General features: G+C 45.2%; 1 protein-coding gene across 1 annotated transcript in view; it reads left to right on the top strand.

Annotated features, from left to right (window-relative positions):
* Positions 1–1,237: 1,237 nt before the first annotated feature.
* The window catches only part of LOC139277377 (cullin-associated NEDD8-dissociated protein 1-like), a 44,825-nt gene continuing 23,387 nt past the window's right edge, over positions 1,238–22,675 (top strand). The window contains exons 1-8 of the mRNA XM_070895761.1: positions 1,238–1,407; positions 4,423–4,566; positions 5,150–5,304; positions 9,127–9,250; positions 13,630–13,886; positions 16,775–16,880; positions 19,377–19,525; positions 22,146–22,438. Coding sequence (XP_070751862.1) covers positions 1,340–1,407; positions 4,423–4,566; positions 5,150–5,304; positions 9,127–9,250; positions 13,630–13,886; positions 16,775–16,880; positions 19,377–19,525; positions 22,146–22,438 — 1,296 coding nt within the window. The 5' untranslated portion in view covers positions 1,238–1,339. The remainder of the gene's footprint in view (positions 1,408–4,422; positions 4,567–5,149; positions 5,305–9,126; positions 9,251–13,629; positions 13,887–16,774; positions 16,881–19,376; positions 19,526–22,145; positions 22,439–22,675) is intronic.

The raw sequence follows: 22,675 nt of genomic DNA, 5'->3' as shown, positions 1-22,675 counted from the left end.
CGGAGAAAAACTCTCCTCAGCCTCAGCCTGGAATGAGTCTAAGTTCGATACCAAGTTTGGAAAGTTCTGTTCGAGAGCAAAGGTATCCTCTTCAAAACAGAAAACTAGTGGTTAAGTTTGATTTGTAAATATGGAAAAATAAGTCCATATCTTTTGTTGTGTATACCATGCAAGTTATGTATGATGATTATTTTGTTATGATTACGTCTTCAATAAGGAGGGAGAAGGGTAATAGAGCTCCCCCTAGTGGAGTACTGCTCCACCTAGTGGACGACTGTGATAATGCAACTACTGATGTAAATAATAAAGGATCATGTGGCAAAGTCACATGACAGTTTTCTGTTAAGAGCCATCGTATGTGTAGTGTGCTTCTTAGTTATGTCGTAAGGAAATATTACACTAATAATTCTCAATAGATGGCTCTGTTAGGTTGATATTATCTCTCTGTGATAATTTCCAGTAGATGACTGTTGGGTTGATATTATCTCTCTGATCTTTCCTAGTAGATGGCTCTGTTGGGTTGTTATTACTTCTCTGTGTGGTCATTCCCAGTGGAAGGCTCTGTTGGGTTGATCTTTCCCAGTCGAAGGCTTTGTGGGTTGATATCTCTCTCTGATCATGTCCTACTTGGGTTGGTTGATGTCGCCCTCTCTTGCTGGCTCTGTTGGGTTGATATCGCTCTCTCTGATCTTTCCCAGTGGATGGCTCTGTAGGGTTGATATTATCTCTCTGATCTTTCCCAGTAGAAGGCTTTGTTGGGTTGATATCTCTCTCTGATCATGTCCTACTTGGGCTGGCTGATGTCTCCCTCTCTTGCTGGCTCTGTTGGGTTGATATTTCTCTCTCTGATCTTTCCCAGTGGATGGCTCTGCAGGGTTGATATTATCTCTCTGATCTTTCCCAGTGGCTGGCTCTGTTGGGTTATCTCTCTCTGATCATGCCCACTTGGGTTGGCTGACGTCTCCCTCTCTTGCTGGCTCTGTTGGGTTGATATTATCTCTCTCTCTGATCATTCCCAGTGGATGGCTCCGTAGGGTTATCTCTCTCTGATCATGACCCACTTGGGTTGACTGATGTCTCCCACCCTTGTCTGCACTGGCTCTGTTGGGTTTCTCTGGCTGGAAGCTGAAGCCCCCCCCCCAGTCGCCACTAGATGGCGCGGGCGCGGACGCGCGCCCCCCGCACGCTGCCGACGCCGATGGGTCTTTCCAGTGACTTCTAACCCGCGCTGACGTCACTGTGGTGCCAGTCGGACCGCCATCTTTTCCCATGGAAGAGCAGCGAGCGGCCGCAATCTTAGCCTCAGCAGCCCGGAGCCAGCCCCCGCACACTCCTCACCATGACCAACGTGTCGTACCACATCTCCAACCTGCTGGAGAAGATGACGTCCAGCGACAAAGACTTCAGGTGAGCGGGGCCTGCAAAAAAAATAGCCCACTGGCTGCAGCCTGGACTTGTCCTTTCTAAACAGGGACTGTCCTGCTCCACATGGACAGCAAAACCGTGCAACCATACCGCAGTCCTAACCGAAAACTCCCCCTCACTCCTTTCTTGGTTGCAGTTCTCAACACTTAAGACTTTTAAATATTCTTTTGTGTGTGTGGGCCCCACTCTCACAGTTTTCTGCTCTCAGTGTCAGTGTCCTGGGAGGGTTGGGTGTCTGGTTGCTTTCTTTTAACTCTCTGCATTGCATCACCCTTAATTTCACAAACTGCGTAAAATATCAGTGGGGTTTTAAAAAAAAAAGTATTTGCACCATGTTGCAGTTGCAGAAGTGGAGTGTGGAACTAGCCAGCTTGTGAATGGAGCCTACAGTAATATAAAGGACCAGATCTAATATATTCAGGCCAATCACCTCTGTATTCATTTATTTCAGTGTTCCTGTTGTAGATATAAGTCAAATGACCTGATCCTGACAAAGGGGGGTGATGGGGGCTGTGGGTTATGTGTTGGGACGCAGTGTACATGAGCTATCAAAGTACTCTTTTCTAAAATGGACCCAAGTCAGAAGTGGGAATCAGGCAGTGAGTTCATGGGCTGTTGTACATGCTATCGAGTGCTTAGCTCAAAGGCAGCACTGGAGGACCCTGTAGCAAGTACCTTGTGTACCTGAACTCTCAGCCAAGCAACAGTGCAGAGAGAGAGCAAAACAAATTAAATGAATGCTCAGCATTATAGGCCCAGTATCTCCAGGTTGTGATCAACTTAAAGGAACCATGCACTAAGTAGCCTAACTAAGGCTTTTATAGGCAAAGGAACTAAAAGCATCCATAAGGCTTCTCTAAGGTCTGTTGGACCTTTTGCAATTCCTGAATAGAACTGCTGAACTCCACATCATTTCCTCCCCCACCCCCTCCCCATTCCCATTTGGCATTTTGGTCAGATTTGTGCAATTTTCATGTCGTACTAAATGTTTTTCACTTCACTTAAAATTAAACTTTACAACAAAGAACTTTTACTTGTGTGAGAAAAACTTGAACTGGCATTTATATAGAGCCTTTCATGACAAGACACTGCAAAGTGCTTTACAGCCAATTAAATACTTTTGAAGTGTAGTCACTGTTGTAATGTAAGAAAGGTTACTGCAAGGTTCCACAAACAACAATGAGATAATGACTAGATACTCTTGTTTTAGTGATGTTGGTTGAGGGATAGATATTGGCATGGGCACTGGGAGAACTCCTCTGCTCTTCAAAATAGTGCCAAGGGATCTTTTACATCCACCAGTGAGAGCAGACGGGGCTTTGGTTTAATGTCTCATCCGATAGACGTCACCTATGACCGTGCAGCCCTCCCTCAGTACTGCACTGAAGTGTCAGCGTGGATTATATTCTCAAGTCTCTGGAGTGGAATGCAAATACACAACCTTCTGACTCAGGCAAGAGTGCTACCAACTAAACCACGGCTGACTCCTTATCACCTCTCAGAACGTTCCAAAGTGCTGCCCGGGCGGTCAGTTACTGAGGATGCAGTGACTGTTGTGTAGGTGGGTGTGACAGCCAATTTGGTCACTGAACAAACCTCCAAACAACAATGATATTGATTGAGCAGGGCACCGAGAGGAACTCCCTGCTCTTCTTACGATAGTGCCAGGGATCTTTTAGAGCTGCCTGAGAGGGTAGTACAGACTTGGTTTAACATCTCACCTGATGAGTAGAGTAGAATAGAGGAGTGTAGTGGTCATGTTACTGTACTGGTAATCCAGAGAACAGGAATTCAAATCCCACCAGAACGGATTGAGAATTTGAATTCAGTTTATAAAATCTGAAAATAAAAACCTGGTATCAGTAAAAGTGCCCATGAGCTCTCGTGTTGTTTTTAGCTTTTCACCATTTAGAATGCACCCTGTTCTATCCTTTTTTTAGCTCCTAAGTGGATGACCTCACATTTGTCAACAGTTTTTCCCCATTCATTTAATCTGTCGATATTCCTTTGTAATTTTATGCTTTCATCCACGCAGTCTACAATGTCGTCTATCTTTATGCCAGCTTTGTGGCACGTTTGGATATATGGCTTTCTATGCAGGTCGGAGAGGAATTTCACAGATTCCCCCCCCCCAAATTGTCCTGGGTTTTTTATCTGATTTTTTTTTTGCGCCTCCCAGGAGATCACATGGTTTTGGGTGGGATGGAGTGAATGTGTTGTGATACACAAGGTATCGCAATTATTTGGGAGAGGCTTGATGTATCAGATCGTCTTTACCTGTCTGTCATTGTTCGTATGCCATCATCTAAGTCATTAATAAATACGATGATAGTTGAGGCCCTAACACAGATCTCTGCGTCGCACCACTAGTCACATCCTGCCAATGAAAGTATCTGTCCATTATCCATACTGCCTATCTCCTGCCGCTCAGCCAATTTCCTAACCAGGTTAGTAAATCGCCTTCAATTCCATGGGCTTCTACCTAGTTAACAGTCTCTTATGAGGGATTTTATCAAATGTCTTCTGGAAGTCTATATAAATAGCATCCATAGACATTTCCCTATCCACTTCCTCAAAAAGTTCAATCAGGTTTATCAGGCATGACCTACCTTTCACAAATCCATGCTGGCTCTCTGATCAACTGAACATTTTTGAGGTGTTCAATCATCCTATCCTTAATTCTAGCAATTTCCTGACAACAGATGTTGGGCTAACTGGTCTATAATTCCCTGGTTTACCTCTTTTGCCAATGTTTTTTCTACAAAGGAAAGCTTTATAGAAAACGTTTTTTTGAGCTGTATAAAGTGTGTGATATTTTCTGTCATCTGAAAGAGTGGGAGTAATAGAATCTTACAGCACAAGAGGAGGCCATTCAGCTCATCGTGCCTGCGGCGGCTCTTTGAAAGCTATTGAATTAGTTCCCACTCCCCCTGTTGCATGTCATGTCAATTCAGCTTTATTTTTTGAAGATCTATAATAATGTTTGTTGTTGTCTAGGTTCATGGCCACCAATGACCTGATGGTAGAGTTGCAGAAAGACTCCATCAAGTTGGACGATGACAGTGAGAAGAAGGTGGTGAAGATGCTGCTCAGGCTGTTGGAGGATAAAAATGGAGAGGTGCAGAACCTGGCCGTGAAGTGGTAAGTGAGAATCACTGAACCCAAACGTCACGGTGCACAGCTACAGCTTTAGGCTGGTGGTGCTGATTATGTGGTCCGGTGCCCATTTTGCTGCCAGTCTCTCCTCCACTGGTGACTCTGGACATACTTTGTCCTGTATGCCCCTGAGCCTCCAGCCTACCTGGATGTTGACGGGAGTTGGCATTCAATGCTTGACTCTACAGCAGGGAATTAATGCAGTGAGAGTGTTTTCCACACGTTTACATATAATGTTGCAGAATGAATCCGTTATATCACAGTCGTCACTGATGTGCCACTATGGCTCTCCATCTGGTTATGTGATGTGAGGGTGAGTGGGCGTTTGCATGCTGATTTTTTTTCTTGCCATTGAGGGTATCATTGACTTCTTCCTGGCAGTTGACTCTGATGTCGTGGACTTGTGGTGTGCGCTCATGTGCCAATATGCCTCGAATGTAATGCTGGTGGTTATTCAGTGTTGGTGCAGTAGTATTCATGTAGCTTGTTGGAGGAGAGGTAGAGAAAGGGGAAGAGTGACGGTGTCAAGATGCCAGGGTTACGGTATTTCATTTGTTCACTCCCTCAGCTTGGGTCCGCTGGTCAGCAAGGTTAAAGAGTACCAGGTGGAGACAATTGTGGACACATTATGTACCAACATGTTGTCTGACAAAGAGCAACTACGGGATATATCCAGCATCGGCCTGAAGACCGTCATTGCAGAGCTGCCTCCTGCTTCTAGCGGTAAGCTGATCCTTCATACTTGGTAAACTCTGGACATCCTCTCATCTTACTCCCCTATCCCCCCATTCTGATACAGTAGTGTCATCTCAGCCTGCTCCCAGGGATCAAATGTGCAAGCCTTTCTGCAACAAAGTGCACGATTAGTGTCAATGGTCTCACCACACAAACCAATTTGGGACGTGAATATGTCTGGTGCAAACAAGCGGTAGCTAATTGTTGAGTGTTTTGAGGATGGGATTCTCAGTATTTTGTCTTCCTCATTTTTTTGCCCATTTTCTTCCTCTTGTCGCGGTGTTGGGTTATGGCTTCACGCCCACTGAAAACATCAGTACCTCACCAAGTGGCCATTCTTAGTGGGTGTAATGTATTTGCTTCATAAGAACATAAGAAATAGGAGCGGGAGTAGGCCATTTGACCCCTCGAGCCTGCTCTGCCAATCAGTAAGATCATGGCTGGTTTCTTTGCTCAAGATTCATAGCAACACATTGCTATTCAGAACTAGTTGGTTTATTAACAAAGATTTAACAATCACACTACACATTGCCAATTCATCCATTAGTCTCACAACTGCATACCTCATCGTGGATGACCAAGACCCAACTGACTGGGGTTTTATTGAGTCTTGTGAACATCACGTGACTGGCTAAGCTACTCACAATGCAACAGCTCTACAATTCTTTTTGTTGGACAGAAAATTAAACAATTAAATCAAGTGTCCCCTGATCTGGGGGACACTACAAACTGTAAACAAGTGCCTTTTTAGGGCAACAGCTCTACAAACCTGTGAGCATATTCACAGGTGCATACATTACACTGGGTGAGCCTCAACGCTTCTGTCAACAGGCTATTTTACCATGAGTGGCAAGGGCCTGAACCTACTTCACCCAACATCCACACATATGTCCTTCCAGCAGGGGATTACTGGCAATATTTCCCCTAATGTGTGCAGCCGTGCACCAATCGGGAGGTCCCGCGCAGGCCGCTCACCAGCTGCTGCCGTTGGAAAAGATATTCCACATGTGTGGCCGCACCGAAAATTTAAAGGGACCGCTCACCCAAAAGAAAATAAAAAATTAAAGGGAACATTGGTTACTGGTAAGCAGTCCGGAGCGGCAACTCTGGCTGAATTGTTTTTCTTTAACCTTTGCACTCTAGAGGGGCAGTTGTCATGCCCCAAATGCTACCCCGGTTGAGGTCAACTAACTTGGCACAATCCATGGATTAAATCTGGATCCTCCCTAGTCTGTATGATTCAGTGCCTCAGTTGGATGAGCCATTTGGGGGCAGCCTGATTGGCTGAATAAGTGGCCAGCACAGTCCCAGGCTTCCAGCAATGCCGCTCCACGTATGACCATGTGGGGATAATCCACTTTCCCTCCAGAATCGTGCGATAACTTCAGACTAATTTTAGCTGGGAACATATGGGATTAGGCCATACAACATCTTGAGCCTGATCCACCCGCCATTCAATTAGATCATGGCTGATCTGTAACTCCAATCCATTGCTCCATATCCCTGGATACCCTTACCTAACAAACCTATCAATCTAGGTCTTGAAAGCTCCAATTGTCCCAGCATTCACAGCCTTTTGGGGAGGAGAGTTCCAGATTACTGCTACCCTTTGTGTGGAAAAAGTGCTCTAATTTTGGGCCCCTGTATCCTACCAGTCCTTGGCATGATATGATTCAAGTATATATTGGGGTTGTAAATTTTTCTGTGGTTTAAAGAAAGCCCAAGCTAAAGGCATGCAAAGTGTGTGGGCCTTGGAGCTGGCTTTGCGACAGAAGAGTGAACTTGGCTCAGTGGATGAAAAGAGCTGTTAAGTGGTGGAGTTGTCGAGCAGGTGATCTGTGAAGACATTTATTGCTGTGCAGTTAGGATTTTGTTTCCCAATTTTCTTTCTGCTCCTGAAGCTCTTGACTGGATTCGGTTCCATGGGCACAAGCCATCCTCTGGTACCTCTACCAAGAGGCCATACGTCATACACGGGTACGGTAGCATAGTGCTATGTTACTGGACGAGTAATTCAGAGACCTGGACTAGTGATCCAGAGACACGAGTTCAAATTCCACCACAGCAGCTGAGGAATTTAAATGCAGTTAATTAAATAATCTGGAATAAAAAGCTAGTATCCGTAATGGTCATGAAACGATTGGATTGTCAGTAAAAAATCCATCTGGTTCACTTTAGGGAAGGAAATCTGCCGCCCTTACCCAATCTGGCCTCTAGATTTGACTACTCCAACTCCTGGCTGGCCTCCCACATTCTGCACTACGTAAACTTGAGGTCATCCAAAACTCGGCAGCCTGTGTCCTAACTCGCACCAAGTCACGATCACTCCTATGCTTTTCTGACCTACATTGGCTCCCGGTTAAACAACGCCTCGATTTCAAAATTCTCATCCTTGTTTACAAATCACTCCATGGCCTTGCCCCTAACTACTCTGTAATCGTTTTCAGCCTCACAACCCCACAAGATGTCTGTGCGCCTCAAATTCTGCCCTCTTGAACATCCCTGATTATAATCGCTCAACCATCGGTGGCTGTGCCTTTAGCTGCCTGGGCCCTAAGCTCTGGAACTCCCTCTCTAAACTTCTATGCCTCTCTACCTCTCTTTCATCCTTTAAGATGCTTCTTAAAACCTACCTCTTTATCCATGCTTTTGGTCATCTGCCGTAATTCCTTCTTTTGTTGCTCGGTGTCAAATTTATCTGTTTTGTCTTGTAACACTGCTGTGAAGCGCTTTGGGACGTTTTACTATGTTAAAGGTGCTATATAAATAAAAGTTGTTGTTGTATGTGACTCCAAACCGAAAGCAATATGGTTGACTCTTATTCTGCCCTCTGAAATGGTCTAGCAAGACACTCAGTTGTATAACGTGGCTCACCATCACCACCTCGAGGGCAATTAGGGATGGGCAATAAACGTTGGCCTTGCCCACATCCCGTGATAAATATGTGAGCCTAGGCATTAAATGTTGGCAAACTACTTGAACATAGAAATAATTGTTGTCCAGTCCTGTCCACTCCTGTTGTCCAGGTGTCATTGAATAGTCATCGAGAGCAGGAACTCTGGTTGTTTCTCTTACCCCACCACCCCCAGTTTGTCTGAGATTCACTTGACTGGAGACGGAACCTGGGACCTTTCTGGTTTGTATGATTCAGCACGCTGGACACTTCATTGGAAAGCTCCTTTATAACTGCTTTTATACAACATTTTTTTTTAAGCATGCACCCTGTGCTATGCCCCATTAGGATGTACATCTGACCTTGACTGACTGAACCAGCAGCTAATGTGCTTTCCAGTAAAGGACAGGAAAATTAACCTGGACTTGTCACTGAGGTTGTTACCGAGTGACGCTGGGTGAGGCCTCAAATATTTGGAGCTAATAAGCAAAACTGGCCAAGGCCCAAGAGCTACTGAGCAACACTGGCGGAGGCCTTGCAGCAGCCATGGGGCGCTGGCCGAAGCCTCGGAGCATCTGAATGATGCTGACTAAAGGTTCAGAGCTACCAAGGGACACTGACAGAGGGCGCCCGGAGCTTCTGTGGTCGAGGGATTGTAAGCAGAGAGGATAGACAGGCAAAAAGTGGTAATTCAGCAATTTGTATTTGGTTACTTTTTTGTTAAGACTACGAGAAGTGAGAATTTCGAACACAATAACATCATGTGTTGAAAGAGTATTTTTTCCTTGCTTTGTAGCCTGTTGGCCAGGGAAAAGGAGATGAAGAATTTACTGAACTCGGTCAGAGTTGCCAATCTGAATAAACGCTCGAGGAGTAGGCAGTACCCTGCCGTCAATAAACATTTACTATTGTTCTAGGTTTAGCTCTGTCCGCCAACGTGTGCAAGAAGATTACTGGACGCCTGACGAGTGCTATTGCCAAGCAAGAGGACGTGTCTGTCCAGCTGGAGGCCCTGGATATACTGTCCGATATGCTGAGCAGGTAAACTGCAGGATATGATAGACAAAGGAGTTCAACTTATTATCGAGCGTGAAGGCGAATATCCTCTGTGTACTATAGTGGTACACAGGAGTGGTTATTGGAGTGATATATACTATAGTGATACACAGGCAGTGTCATCAGGAGTAATACATTCTATAGTGTTAAATGGACAATGTTATTGGGAGTAATATATTCTATAGTGATACACTTTCAGTATTATCAGGAGTAATACATTCTACAGGCAGTGTTAAGAATAATATATTCTTTTCGTATATGGGGATTGTTCTTGCAAATAATATATTCTGTAATGGTACAGAAGGATGGTATTATTAGGAGTAATATATTCTGCAGTATAAACACAGGTGGTGTTAGCTTGAATGAGATCTTCTATAGTTGTACAAATTAGGCAGAGCTTCACATTAAAAGACAGCAGCAGTAATCATTGTGATACTGAGAGATAGAAATAGTGTTGCTGAACAATCTGAATGATGAAAAGGAATAAACAGTGAGAAACCCATGGGAGTCAGATAACATGAGAGCCTGTTTGAGGTGTTACCTTGTGGATTTGTCACTATTAGAACCAGCTCAAGTGTGCTCACTATTTTGTTGAGAAGCTCCGAATGGCTGAGTCAGGGTGGGGAGTTCAACTGCATCTCACACCTTCCATTTTTTCCACACTGATGACCCTTCCCAGTCCTCTGCATGGGAAGCGATACAAGAGGCAGAGCTTGGGTGGTATAGGGATTAATAACTCAACCTCTGAACCAGCAAGTCACAGACATAACCCACAATTAACAGGTGTTCTCATTTCACACAGCACCTCAAAGAGCCCCAATTTGCACATCTCTGTGCGGCATAGTCACCCATCTTTTTAAACTCACAGCTCATTCAAACCAAAAAACTTGCCTTTATATAGCACCTTTAATGTAGTAAAATGTCCCATGGCGCTTCACAGAAATGTAATCAGACGGAAAAAAATTGACACTGAGCCAAAGAAGGAGATATTAGGACAGGTGACTCAAAGCTTGGTCAAAGAGGTATGTTTTTTAAGAAGTATCTGAAAGGAGCAGAGTGTGGCGGAAAGGTTTACGGAGGGAATTCCAGAACTTCAGCCTAGGTAGCTGAAGGAACAGCCGCCAATAGTGGCGCTAAGAAAAGCGGGGATACGCAAAAAGCCAGAATTGGAAGAACACAAGAGTTCTTAGACAGTTATCAGGCTAGAGAAGGTTACAACGATAGGTAGGGGCGAGGGCATGGAGTGATTTGATCGTGAGAGTGACCGTTTAAAAATCGAGGCCTTCGAGGACTGGGAGCCAATCTAGGTCAGTAGGTGAACGGAACTTGGTGCAAATTAGGATACAGGCAGCATGAGCTCAAGTTTATTGAGGGTGGAAGATGGTTGGCCAGCCAGGAAAGCATTGGAATAGTTGAGTCTGAGGGTAACAAAGATGTGGATAAGGATTTCAGCAGGAGCTGGGCTGAGGCAATAGCGGAGACGGGCGATGTTACGGTGATGAAAGTGGGCAGTCTTGGCAATGGAGAGGATTTAGGGTCGGAAGCTCAGCTCAGGATTAAATAGACTGCCAAGATTGAAAACAGTCTGGTTTAGCATATGACAGTTGCCAGGGAGTGGGGTGGCGGGGGCCGAAGACATTGGCTTCGATCTTCCTAATGTTGGAGGAGATTCCTGCTCAACCAGTACTGAATGTCGGACAAGCATTAGTACACTAATTCTGCTGCTTTTCTACCACGTTTCTGACATCGGTGCAGTACCCTCTTGGGCACGGATCCGATACCAAAGGTGCAGCATGACAGGGGAAGGGCACATTGATGTGGTGTTTGTGAAGTGGCCTACATCAGCTGGCCTCGTAAGTAGAGGTATCGACTGTAATACAAAAGCAGCTGGTGAGAAGATCCACAAAGGTTCTACTTTGGGCCCACTGTACCATGGTTTACGAGGCCGCAGGAGAGCACGGCCCACCAGTGATGGCAAACGTCCCACTGGTGCTTTGCCGAAATGATGGTGATTTGTTGGGGTGGGGGATTTACTGAGATCAGTGCAGTCTTGTGAAGTGCACAGATTCCTTGTCCTGCTGTGACGTGTGTCTACGAGGTTAGAATTGAGCCTGAGGGGTTGGCTTCAACAGTCATGGGTCCAGTGGTCTCTTAAGGAATCCTTCCTGATGGTTTGGATGTTGAGGCAGGACCAACATGTGTACAACAGTGTGCCATTGTGGCCTCAGTTCTGTCAGGGCAAGGTGGAATTGTTGTAGGTTTGTGCTGGGTGAGGTCTATGCAGTGAAGGATTCTGAGGTGACCCGCTCTCATTCTGCTGCAGGTGGAGGTCGTGAGGGTCAGTCTTAGAGCCTCCTTCCAATCTTCCCCTGAGAGTGGGTGGCCCAGGTCACACTCCCAGGAGACACACAAGTTTTCCATGTCGTCTGGTGCTGAGGAAGATAAGTGACTGGAGAGCAGAGACGTACCTGCAGGGTAGCTCTTATTTGTTTATTCTCAGAAAGTGGGCAAAGCTGGCAAGGCTACCCATATCTAGTTGCCCTGAGAAGTTGGTGGCAGCATCTCCTAATGGCAATTGAATGGCTCGTTAGGCTCCTTCAGAGGTCGTTAAGAGTCAACCACTCACTGTGGGACCGCAGTGACGTGTAGGCCAGACCAGGTAGGGGTGGCAGGTTCGCTTCTCTGAGGGACATTAGTGAACCAATTGAGTTTTTAACAATTTTCCAGCAACTGTTGTGGTCAGTGTATTTCTGCTGCTGATTATCTCCTCAGTTCTAACAGTCACACTGGTGGAAGGCAGATTCACTGCTGTGTGATCGAGCAGGGAAAACCTGGTTCTCATTCCCTTTACTCCTCTGTCTTTTACTCTGCTATTTTTCTTTTGTGTCTCTTGTCTCCTTCCTTTCTCTCCCTACCCTGTCCCCCTCCACCCCACACACACACTGTCCGGGGTCTACTGGTGCCACTAGTCAGTGCTGTTTTTTTTTTCATTATCTTGTGAGAGAATGCTATAAGAAAGACTTGCAGTTATGTAGTTCATTTCATGACCTTCGGACGTCCCAAAGTGCTTTACAGCCAATGAAGTACAGGAAATGTGACAGCCAATTTGCGCACAGCAATCAGATAAATGACTGTTTTAGTGATCGTTTTAGTGATGTTGGTTAAGGGATCATTATTGGCCGGGACACTGCAGGGGAACTCCCCTGCTCCTCTTCGAAATGGTGCCACGGGATCTTTTACATTCACCCGAGAGAGCAGACTGGACCTTGGTTTAACGTCTTATCCAAAAGACAGCTCCTCCGACAGTGCAGCACCCCTTCAGTACTGCCTTAGAATGTCAGTCTAGATTTTGTGCCTAAGTCTTTGGAGTGGGACCTGAGCCCGCAACCTTCCAACTCGGAGGCGAGAGTGCTGCGGCAGACACCATGGCATATTGTAATCAGAATACTATGGAGGTAGGGCTAGTCCACCATCCGCAACGCAAATGGAGGAGCTATATTAAAACAATAGAGCCTCTAATATTAATAGAGCATTTTCAGTTGCACCGTGGATGTTGGGTTAGCCCTATCTCCATAGTATTCTCTTGCTGGAAAATGAAGTGGGTAAGAAGAAAGTGTTTGATTGTGAACATGGGAATTGCTGGTGCAACGGTATGAGGGATTTTAATAGAGTAATTAAGGAGAAACGGTTACCACCGGCAGGAGGGTCAGTAACCAGAGGAGACAAATGACAAATTTAAGGTAATTGACAAAAGAACCGCGGGGGGGGGGCGGGTGAGGCGATTTAACTTTTTTTGCGCCGTCAGTTGTTATGATCTGTAATGCGCTGCCTGAAAGGGTGCTGGAAGCAGATTCAATAGTAACTTTCAACAGGGAATTGGATATATATTTGAAAAGGAAACATTTGCAGGGCTAGGGGGAAAGAGCAGGGGAGTCGGTCTAATTGGATAGCTCTTTCAGAGAGCAGGCACAATGGGCTAAATGGCCTCCTTCTGTACTGTGTGATTCTATATATAAGCAGGTTTATAAACCACTAGAATAGGGTATTCAGGACTATTGAGGATATGAGAGGTATGTAATGGGTGAGACACTGTCCTTTCATCCCCGGAATCTGGTTGCGATTCCAAGCTGGATTGATATTGACATAGACCATTTTCTGCAAATTTAAGGCAGTTTGGATGCTGGCTGGCACTAAATGGGCTATCCTACTGAGGCTGGCCACAAGGTGGCAGATGGAATTGTCACGCAGTTTTGGGGTTAAGACTTGTTACAGAGCAGAGGGAGCTTGAATGAAATGGAGGCGGGTGAACCCATAATTGTTTGGGGAGCTGCATTCTCAACGTGTCTTCATATCTGTCATTGCAGGTTAGGTGGGACCCTGATCACCTTTCACCCCTCCATCCTGAGCTGCCTGCTGCCCCAACTGTCGAGCCCGAGGCTGGCTGTTCGTAAGAGAGCCATCATCGCTCTGGGGCACCTGGTGATGAGCTGCAGCAGCTGTCTCTTTTCTGAGCTGATGGATCACCTACTGGTTGAACTGTCGAAGAATGAATCTACCTCCATGACCAGAACCTATATCCAGTGCATCGGTGCCATAAGCCGGCAGGCTGGTCACAGAGTTGGTGAGTAACTGACTGTGAGTCTGTTTCAGCAGGATAATGGGATTGGGTTTGTTTTTTCCCTGTTATTTGGTACAAATAGGCTCGTGGCGGAAAATAAAATGGTGGGCTCCATTCCTGCCAGTGACATGTCAGGTTGTTGAAGGAGATCCTCTCAAGAGGGATGTGATGGTACCATCATCATCATCATCATAGGCAGTCCCTCGGAATCGAGGAGGACTTGCTTCCACTCCCAAAGTGAGTTCTTTCATGGCTGAACAGTCCGATACGAGAGCCACAGACCTTGTTACAGGTGGGACAGACATTCGTCGGGGGAAGGGGCTGGTTTGCCGCACGCTCCTTCCGCTGCCTGCGCCTGGCCTCTTCATGCTCCTTGCGTCGAGGCTCAAAGAGCTCAACGCCCTCCCAGATGGACTTTCTCCACCTCGGACGGTCTGCGGCCAGGGTATCCCAGGTGTCAGTGGTGATGTTGCACTTTACCAGGGAGGCTTTGAGGGTGTCCTTATAACATTTCCACTGTCCTCCTTTGGCTCGTTTGCCATGAAGGAGCTCCGCATAAAGCATTTGCTCAGAGAGTCTCATATCTGGCATGCGTACTATGTGGCCTGCCCAGCGAAGCTGATCGAGTGTGGTCAGTGCTTCAATACTGGGGATGTTAGCCTGGTTGAGGTGCGCCTGTCCTCCCAGGGAATTTGCAGGATCTTGCGTAGACATCATTGGTGATATATCTCCAGCGACTTGAGGTGCCTTCTGTACATCGTCCATGCCTTAGACCCATACAGGAGGGCGGGTATTACTACAGCCCTGTAGACCATGAGCTTGGTGGTAGATTTGAGGGCCTGGTCTTCAAACACTTTTCCTCAGGCGACCGAAGGCTGCGCTGGAGGTGATGCTGAATCTCCGCATCAATGTCTGCCTTTGTTAATAAGAGGCTCCTGAGATATGGGAAATGGTCCACGTTGTCCAGGGCCGCGCCGTGGATCTTGATGATTGGAGGGCAGTGCTGTGCGGCGGTGACAGGCTGGTGAAGGACCTTTGTCTTAAGAATGTTAAGCGTAAGGCCCATGCTTTTATATGCCTCAGTGAATACAATGGCTATATCCTGGAGTTCAGCCTCTGAATGTGCACAGACGCAGACATCGTCCGCATACTGCAGCTCAATGACAGAGGTTGAGGTGATCTTGGACCTGGCCTGGAGGCGGCGTAGGTTAAACAGCTTCCCACTGGTTCTGCAGTTTAATTCCACTCCAGCGGGGAGCTTGTTGTTGGAGCATGGCGGCGAGGAAGATTGAGAAGAGGGTTGGAACGATAATGCAGCCCTGTTTGACCCCCTTGTGCTGGAGTACAATGCCCAGCGGCAGAATGAAATTGTATGGGTTGGCAAACCACGGACCTCTGCTCACGGAAAGCTTGCTTGGAACAGTGGAGAAGGAGCTTTACTCTGTATCTAACCCATGTTGTACCTGACCTGGGAGCTGTACACTGCATCTAACCCTAGGAATGGGGCCATTCAGCCCCTCGAGACTGTTTCACTTGTTCATAGGTCATGGGTGATCTGTATCTTAACTCGTATCTACGTGCCTTGGTTCTGTAATCCTTAATTCCCTTGCCTAACAAAAATCTACTTATCTCAGGTTTGATATTTTCAATTGACCCCCAGCCTCAACAGTTTTTTGAGGGAGAGTTCCAGATTTCCACTATCCTTATGTAAGAATTGGTTCCTGACATCACCCCTGAACATCCTGGCTCTAATTTTAAGGTTATGCCCCTTTGTTCTGGACTCCCCCACCAGAAGACACAGTTTCTCTCTCTCTCTACCCTATCATCTCCTTTAATCAACACCTCAATTAGATCATGCTTTTATCTTCTATACTCAAGGGAATACAAGCCTAGTCTATGCATTCTGTATTCATAATTTAACCCATTTATCCCTGGTATCATTCTAGTGAATCTGTGCTGTACCCCTCCAAGGCTGTATATCCTTCCTGAGGTATGGTGCCCAGTACTCTAAATGGGGTTTAATCAGAGCTTTATATAACTAACATAACTTCCATCCCGTTGCATTCCAGCCCACTTGAGATAACGGCCAACATACTATTAGCCTTGTAAATTATTTTTTGTACCTGTCCACTAGTGATTTCTGTACTTGGACCCCTAAATATCTCTGCTCAACAACAGTTCTTAGCGTCTCACCATTTAGTAATGTATATATCTTCGGTCCAAAGTGGATGACCTCGCACTTTCCCACATTGAACTCCCATCTGCCACAGTTAACCTGGCCTGGGAGTGCTTTGATGCTGAAGAATTTTGAATTTGCAACAATGATGTGCCTCACTTTGATGAGCATAAAAAACCCCAAAATATTTGAAAGATTCTATATTGGAGAAACCATATAAAGAAAGAAGTGCATTTCAATAGCGCCTTTCATGACCTCAGGATGTCACAAAGCGCTTCACAGCCAAAACTGGTTCCAGCCAGCTAGAGATTAGTAGCATATTCCCTCCTATTATTGATTGGAAGCAAGGTAGTGGGTGGGATAGTGGAACAGAATCCTAAGAAAAGTAGCTAATTCTGGGTTAATTAACATCTTTTACAAAGGAACTGGATGAACACCTAAAGAAAAGATCAAGGGGTTTAGCAAAATTAATAGACCTCTTTGATTCACATGAGAGTTGGGTATCAAAGTACAGAGATCTTAGGTAAGGGGGAGTTTTGATGTTTGAGCTAGTCATGAATGGTGTGCGGGGGGAAGGAGCTTGATGGGCTGAAAGGCCTATTCTCTTTCCAAATTTCTTATGTTCTTACATGTGTCGATTTGAGCTCTATGTAAAAACAGATTCTACCAACCCCCGCAATCCCGCTAATGCAGTGTCCCGTGTGTTTTTTTTCAGGAGAACATTTGGAGAAGATTATTCCACTGGTTGTAAAATACTGCAATGTGGATGATGACGAGCTACGAGAGTACTGCTTCCAGGCATTCGAGTCCTTCGTGAGAAGGTGTGATACTGTGTGACTGTTAGGCTTCCATTCCGTTCCCTCTCCTTTCCCCCAATCTACCTTGATCAATGCACCTGACCCAGCCAGGTGACCAATCTGGTCTGTAATCAAGCCCCATCGTTTGTCCTCTAACTTTTTCTCACTTTCCTCGTTTTGAACACTCTTCTGCAAACGGTAATTGATGCTAGATCAATTAATTTTAAATCTGAATTGATAGATTTTTGTTAACCAAAGATATGAAGGGACATAGGGCAAAGGTGTGAAGATGGAGTTAGAATGCAGATCAGCCGTGATCTCATCGACTGGCAGAACAGGCTCGAGGGGCCAAATGGCCTATGTTCCTATCTTTCGTCCCTTCCCTCATGCTGTGCTATCGGACTGATTAATGGATTTAGGCAGGGCCTGCACTGCCACAGTATCTCAAAATCAAAAGGGGGGTGGGGGTTGGGGGACATGTTGGTGGTTAACCAGTGGGACTCTAGAACGAGGTGTAAAAGTGACATTTTCCATCGACGTAGTACTCGATGCTTCATGAGTCTTGCGAGTCAGTGCTGAAACTATTCCGTGATACTTCTGTGCATTTCACCATCGCTGTTTACTCACTTTTCTTTCTAACCTCTATCTTTCCCCTGAAATGCTGCTGACTGGCAAAATGCTGCATTGTCGGGGCCAATCAGTCTAGTTCTCTCCGACACGTAGGAACAGGAGTAGGTCATTCAGCTGCTGAACCTGTTCCACCATTCAATTAGATCATGGCTGATCTGTATTTTACCTCCATTTTCCCGCCTTGGTTCCACTCCACGCTCCTGCGTTTCTCCGTTTTGCCAGAAAGGGTTGTAATTGCAGGGCAAGCTCCCGATGTCGTGACTTCACACATCATAGTATAATTTTGTCAACTGCAAGATCCCCACACAACACAATGCACCCCAATAAAATCTAAAAATACAGCCAGCAGAGATCGTCGCACTTTCAGAGCATCGATAGTGGGGAAATTGACGGGAAAATCTATTTTACATGAAAGATGCACTGTTCAAAGCTTGGGGCATCCAGTATACATCAGCCCATTTCCAGGGATCCTATGTTTTCTCTATATGTTGTTCCTAGGAATCGGTTATTGTGTTTGCAACTCTGTCATATAGCCATTATGTTCTATGTAACTCAACCTCGTCCATTCAATCTCCACATACAGATAGGAATTGCCGTCTCTTTGCCTGTGTACATCTGTGAAAAAGGGACAGGTTTGTTGGACATAATGGCATTTTCTTGTTTTAAAGATATTGTGGCTTTTGGAGAGGTTACAACGCAGATTCACTAGGATTCTGCCTGATATAAGAAACGATAAATATGAAGACAAACTTGAAAATTGAGTCTTTGTGTTAGAGCAATGCAGATTATGGGCAATGTAATGATGGAACAGGGTAGATCGAACCACATGGTTTCCTGTAATTTGAGGGCTCAAAAACAAGTGGCCATAGATACAACATTAAATGCAAGGGATAAAGGGCAGGGTCAACTTCATACAGAGGGGTAGTTTTGACTTTGGCCGATCGTCTAAAACGGATTATATCGCTTCAGCTACCTATTTTACATACTGGATTTTCATTTCCATTGAAGTCAAAATCACCCCTTAGAGATTTGTGAGGTCGTGGAAGGGATAGTGGCAGAAACTGTTATGTATGTAAACCTGTAAATACCATGTCTAACCACCAGAGGGCGTATCCCCTGGAGTCCCAAGGGACCACAATCCCTTGGGAGCACCTGTATATAAGGAGGCCTCGCAGGCTGGCGAGGCACTCTGAGATCTGTAATAAAGGACTACGGTCACCTTACTTTGAGCTTGCAGTATCTAGTCTGACTCTTTACTTGAGACATAACACAAACTATGTCACAATTGAAGATTCGATTGGATAGGTGGTTGAAGGAAAAGGGGTTAAAGGGTTATGGGAACAAGATGTGTAAATGTGATTAGATCTATTTGCTCGCATAGCCGGTTAACGCCGTCACAGATTGGTTGGGCCAATTGGCCCCTTTCCATGTCGTAACTTCTGTGTCTTTGGAGATAAATGCAGGCCAATTCTAGTAGCCAACCTCAACTGAAATAAGTTAGCGACCAGGGATTAAATCTGTAACTTTGATGATTTGTATAAATCTTGCAGGGAGGTGTGTTTATTTACTGAGGAGTTAGGCGTAGATCTTATGGAGCTCGTGAGCTTCTATTTTTGGCTTGGCGTAAAATAGCATTTGCCTTGCCTCACTATTGGCCCATCGAAATCTACCGTGGTCAATTCTGAAGTCCTGACTGGTGACCTTTCAACTCTGATGGTGGATTTTGATTTTGGATGTACTGGGCTTTGACAGACTACAATCCATCCTAATGTGGACAGAAAGCACTTATTTAACACCAGATAGCATGGTTAAACAATTGCATCCAAAACCAGCAACTGCTGCACAAGATTTGGCAAAACATAATTTTTTGTATTTCTGCTTACTCTTAAGGTGTCCAAAGGAAATGTCCCTTCACATCCCTGCTATGATTGGACTGTGCCTAAAATACATCACGTATGATCCAAATTATAACTACGACCAAGATGAGGATGATGAGGACGCCATGGAAACTGACAAGGGCGACGAAGAGGAGGATCAAGGTTCGTGCTTCAGATTGTTGGGCATGAGGCTTTTGTATCTTTATGACACGCAGAGGGAAATGTAATAATGCAGAAGATGGTTGGAACTGTCACAAATGAGAGGAAAAGAGGTGGTGAAGCTGCGTTGAATGTCCTGCACTAGCCCCAGATCAAAGTGACGTTAGCTCTTCCAATGGCTGAGCAGGTTTATACAATGAATAGGTAACCAGGCAGGCCCTACATTTGATTACTGCTCTAAGCTGAGTTGGCTGATCTGACTGGGGATTGGCTTCAGTGTTCCTAGCTGGAAGGGGGGGGCTCACATGAATAAATGGCACCTTGATGAGTTATCAGAAATCAGTAGTGCCCATGGGACTATACGCCAGCAGGGAACCTTGGGGTACATAGGAACAGGACTAGGCCATTCAGATCCTCAAACCTGTACCTCCATTCAATTAGGTCATGGCTGATCTGTACCTCAACTCCATTTGCCTGCCATTAATCCATATCCCTTCACACCCTTACTGAACAAAATTCTATTAATTTCAGTCTTGAAAAATTCAATTGGCACATAGCCTTTTGGAGGAGCGAATTCCAAATTTACACTACACTTTGTGTGGAAAAAATGCTTCTTGATTTTTACTCCTAAATAGCCTAGCTCTAATTTTATGATTGTGCCCCCTTGTTCTGGATTCCCCCAGTAGAGGAAAGGAGAACAAATTATGTCTTTAGGGTGGAACTGAACTGTGTGGTTTGTTAAAATCAGTACTGATTTAATTGAGGAAATTATTAATTGATGAAAGTTACTGTATTTTCATCACTAAATTAAAATTAGAATTACATTTCTTGTGGAGACAAAACTAAACTTAAGACCAAAATTTGAGACCAGTGTAAATGAAAATTATTTGTCAGATTTAACCAAACCTATTTAGTAACATGACTTTTTTGGAAATAAAAACAGGCAAATAAAGTGTGCTGCCAGACTGCACAGCCTGGTTTATTATTTCCCAGTAGTTGTAAACTTAGTGAGAAGCAAAAGAATTAGTATTTTATTTTTTAAATATAAATGTTGAAGTTCTGAAACTACAATGAGCATGTGGAAAGAAAGGCAAAATATGGATTCCATTTTTTTCCCAAAGACAAACTAAAATATGGCCAAAAACTTGAGAGCACACTAAATTTAGGATCCCATTTTTTCCTGAAAAGCAAACAAAGTAAGACAAAGACTTGTGGCTTAGAGGTGGCATTAAATTACAGTAATCACTGGGTAGAATATATAACCCTTTCAACTCTGGGACCAGGGTTCAAATGTAGCTCAAAGTGTCTGGGATCTGGGTTCAAATATCATCCAGACTAATGTGAACAAAAGTCCCTCTTTCTGCTGGCTTTACAGATGCTAAATGATATGATTTTTGGAAATCTCAACTCAGTTCTTAGCAAGATTAGGCCTACAAAACTGACCACATTTGGTTTAAAATGGTAATTTCCATCAAAGAAGCCAAAAGGATGTTCGATGGTTTGGGGAAACAGCTGTACGCTTTTCTAAAGTTGAGCTTCAAGCACATTTTAGGGCATGGTAGAACTTTTCTCTGTATTTCACCCATCTAATACCTGACCTGGGATTGCTTGATATAGTAATGTAGAGAGTGCTCACTCTGTATCTATCCCCTATTGTGCCTGATCTGGGAATGCTTGATGGTGCTGCATAAGGCAAGCTTTACTTCGCCACATACTGTGTTGTACTTAAACTGGGAGTCCTTGATGTTTACAATGTGGGAAAATGCTTCATTTCCTTTGTACCAACATCCCACATCTTGATCACAAAAATTAGAGATGTGGGGAATAGAGGGAAGCAAACCATGGGTATGTGCTGGCAGGCTGTGCTTCTTTAGCTGGTTAAACTCCAAGCAGTACCCATGTGCACAGATGAGAGGTGCCTAATCTGAGCGTTCTATCAGCCTGCACCTCAGCTCTCTGGACTTGGGTAAGTGGGGTGGTCCCATTGAGGAGAGATTGCGCACTCCATGCCCATCGAACACAAACTCCACCCATGTGGATTCTCACTGGCTTGGTTTGGAGCTCTTTAGCACAGTAATGCACTTCAAACCCAGCTGGCAAAGAAAAAATGTAAACTAATTTGGCAAGCACATTTTTGGGATTGTCAGTTTTCCGTGTGATGCACACCACCTTCTCTTCCCCCCACCCCTCTTTCCCCGCCCTCCCCAATAAAAAAAGAAAGACTTGCATTAATATAGCGCCTTGCATGACCTCAGGACGTCCAAATGCTCTACAGCCTACTTTTGAAATGTAGTCACTGTTGTTATGTAGAGCAACGCAGCAGCGAATTTGTGCACAGCAAGCTCCCACAAAAGCAATGAGGTAATGACCAGACCTTCTGTTTTAATGATGTTAATTGAGGGATAAATATTATTCACCGGGAGAACTACTTTGCTTCCTTTCCCCTAAACTGAAAAAAGAACATCTTGCTTATTTCACTGCTGGGCTGCTCTTCAGATCATTTGCTTTCAAACTCCCCTGAAATGTTTTGAAGACGTCCCGCTTGGCCAGGTACCACAGGAAGGGGTTTGATGCATTTGTGGGCCATGCACCTGATTGTGTTTCTTGTGCTTGCCCCACTCAGACAGTGAAGAGGAGTACACGGATGATGACGACATGAGCTGGAAGGTCCGCCGAGCATCCACCAAGTGCTTGGATGCCATTGTGAGCACCAGGCACGAGATGCTGCAGGAGTTTTACAAGACGGTCTCGCCGGCCCTGATCGGCCGATTCAAGGAGCGGGAGGAGAACGTGAAGGCCGATATATTTCATGCTTACGTGTCTCTCCTGAAGCAGACCAAACCAGTCCAGAGCTGGTTGCAGACTGCAGATGCCTTGGAACAGGGAGACATGCCCCTTATGATGCTCCAAACTCAAGTGAGTATTTTTTGTAGGTTGGTATTTTTTCGCCGCTTTTCACTCCTCTTAGCATTCAACGGGGGCTGCTGGTGAGTAGTGAGAACCTTATCTCATTCTTTCCGTCCCAATCCCAGGGAGACAGTGGAGACGACAGTGTGTCACTTACTGAGATCAACTAACTCAGCACAGACTGTGGATCGATCCTGGGTAGTCAGCGAATCATAAAAATTTACAGCACGGAAGGAGGCCAACCGC

The sequence above is a fragment of the Pristiophorus japonicus genome, chromosome 12 (genome assembly GCF_044704955.1).
Source record: "Pristiophorus japonicus isolate sPriJap1 chromosome 12, sPriJap1.hap1, whole genome shotgun sequence".
Taxonomy (NCBI): Eukaryota; Metazoa; Chordata; class Chondrichthyes; family Pristiophoridae; genus Pristiophorus; species Pristiophorus japonicus.
Note: the sequence above shows the minus strand (reverse complement) of the source record. Positions and strands in the feature narration are given on the sequence as shown.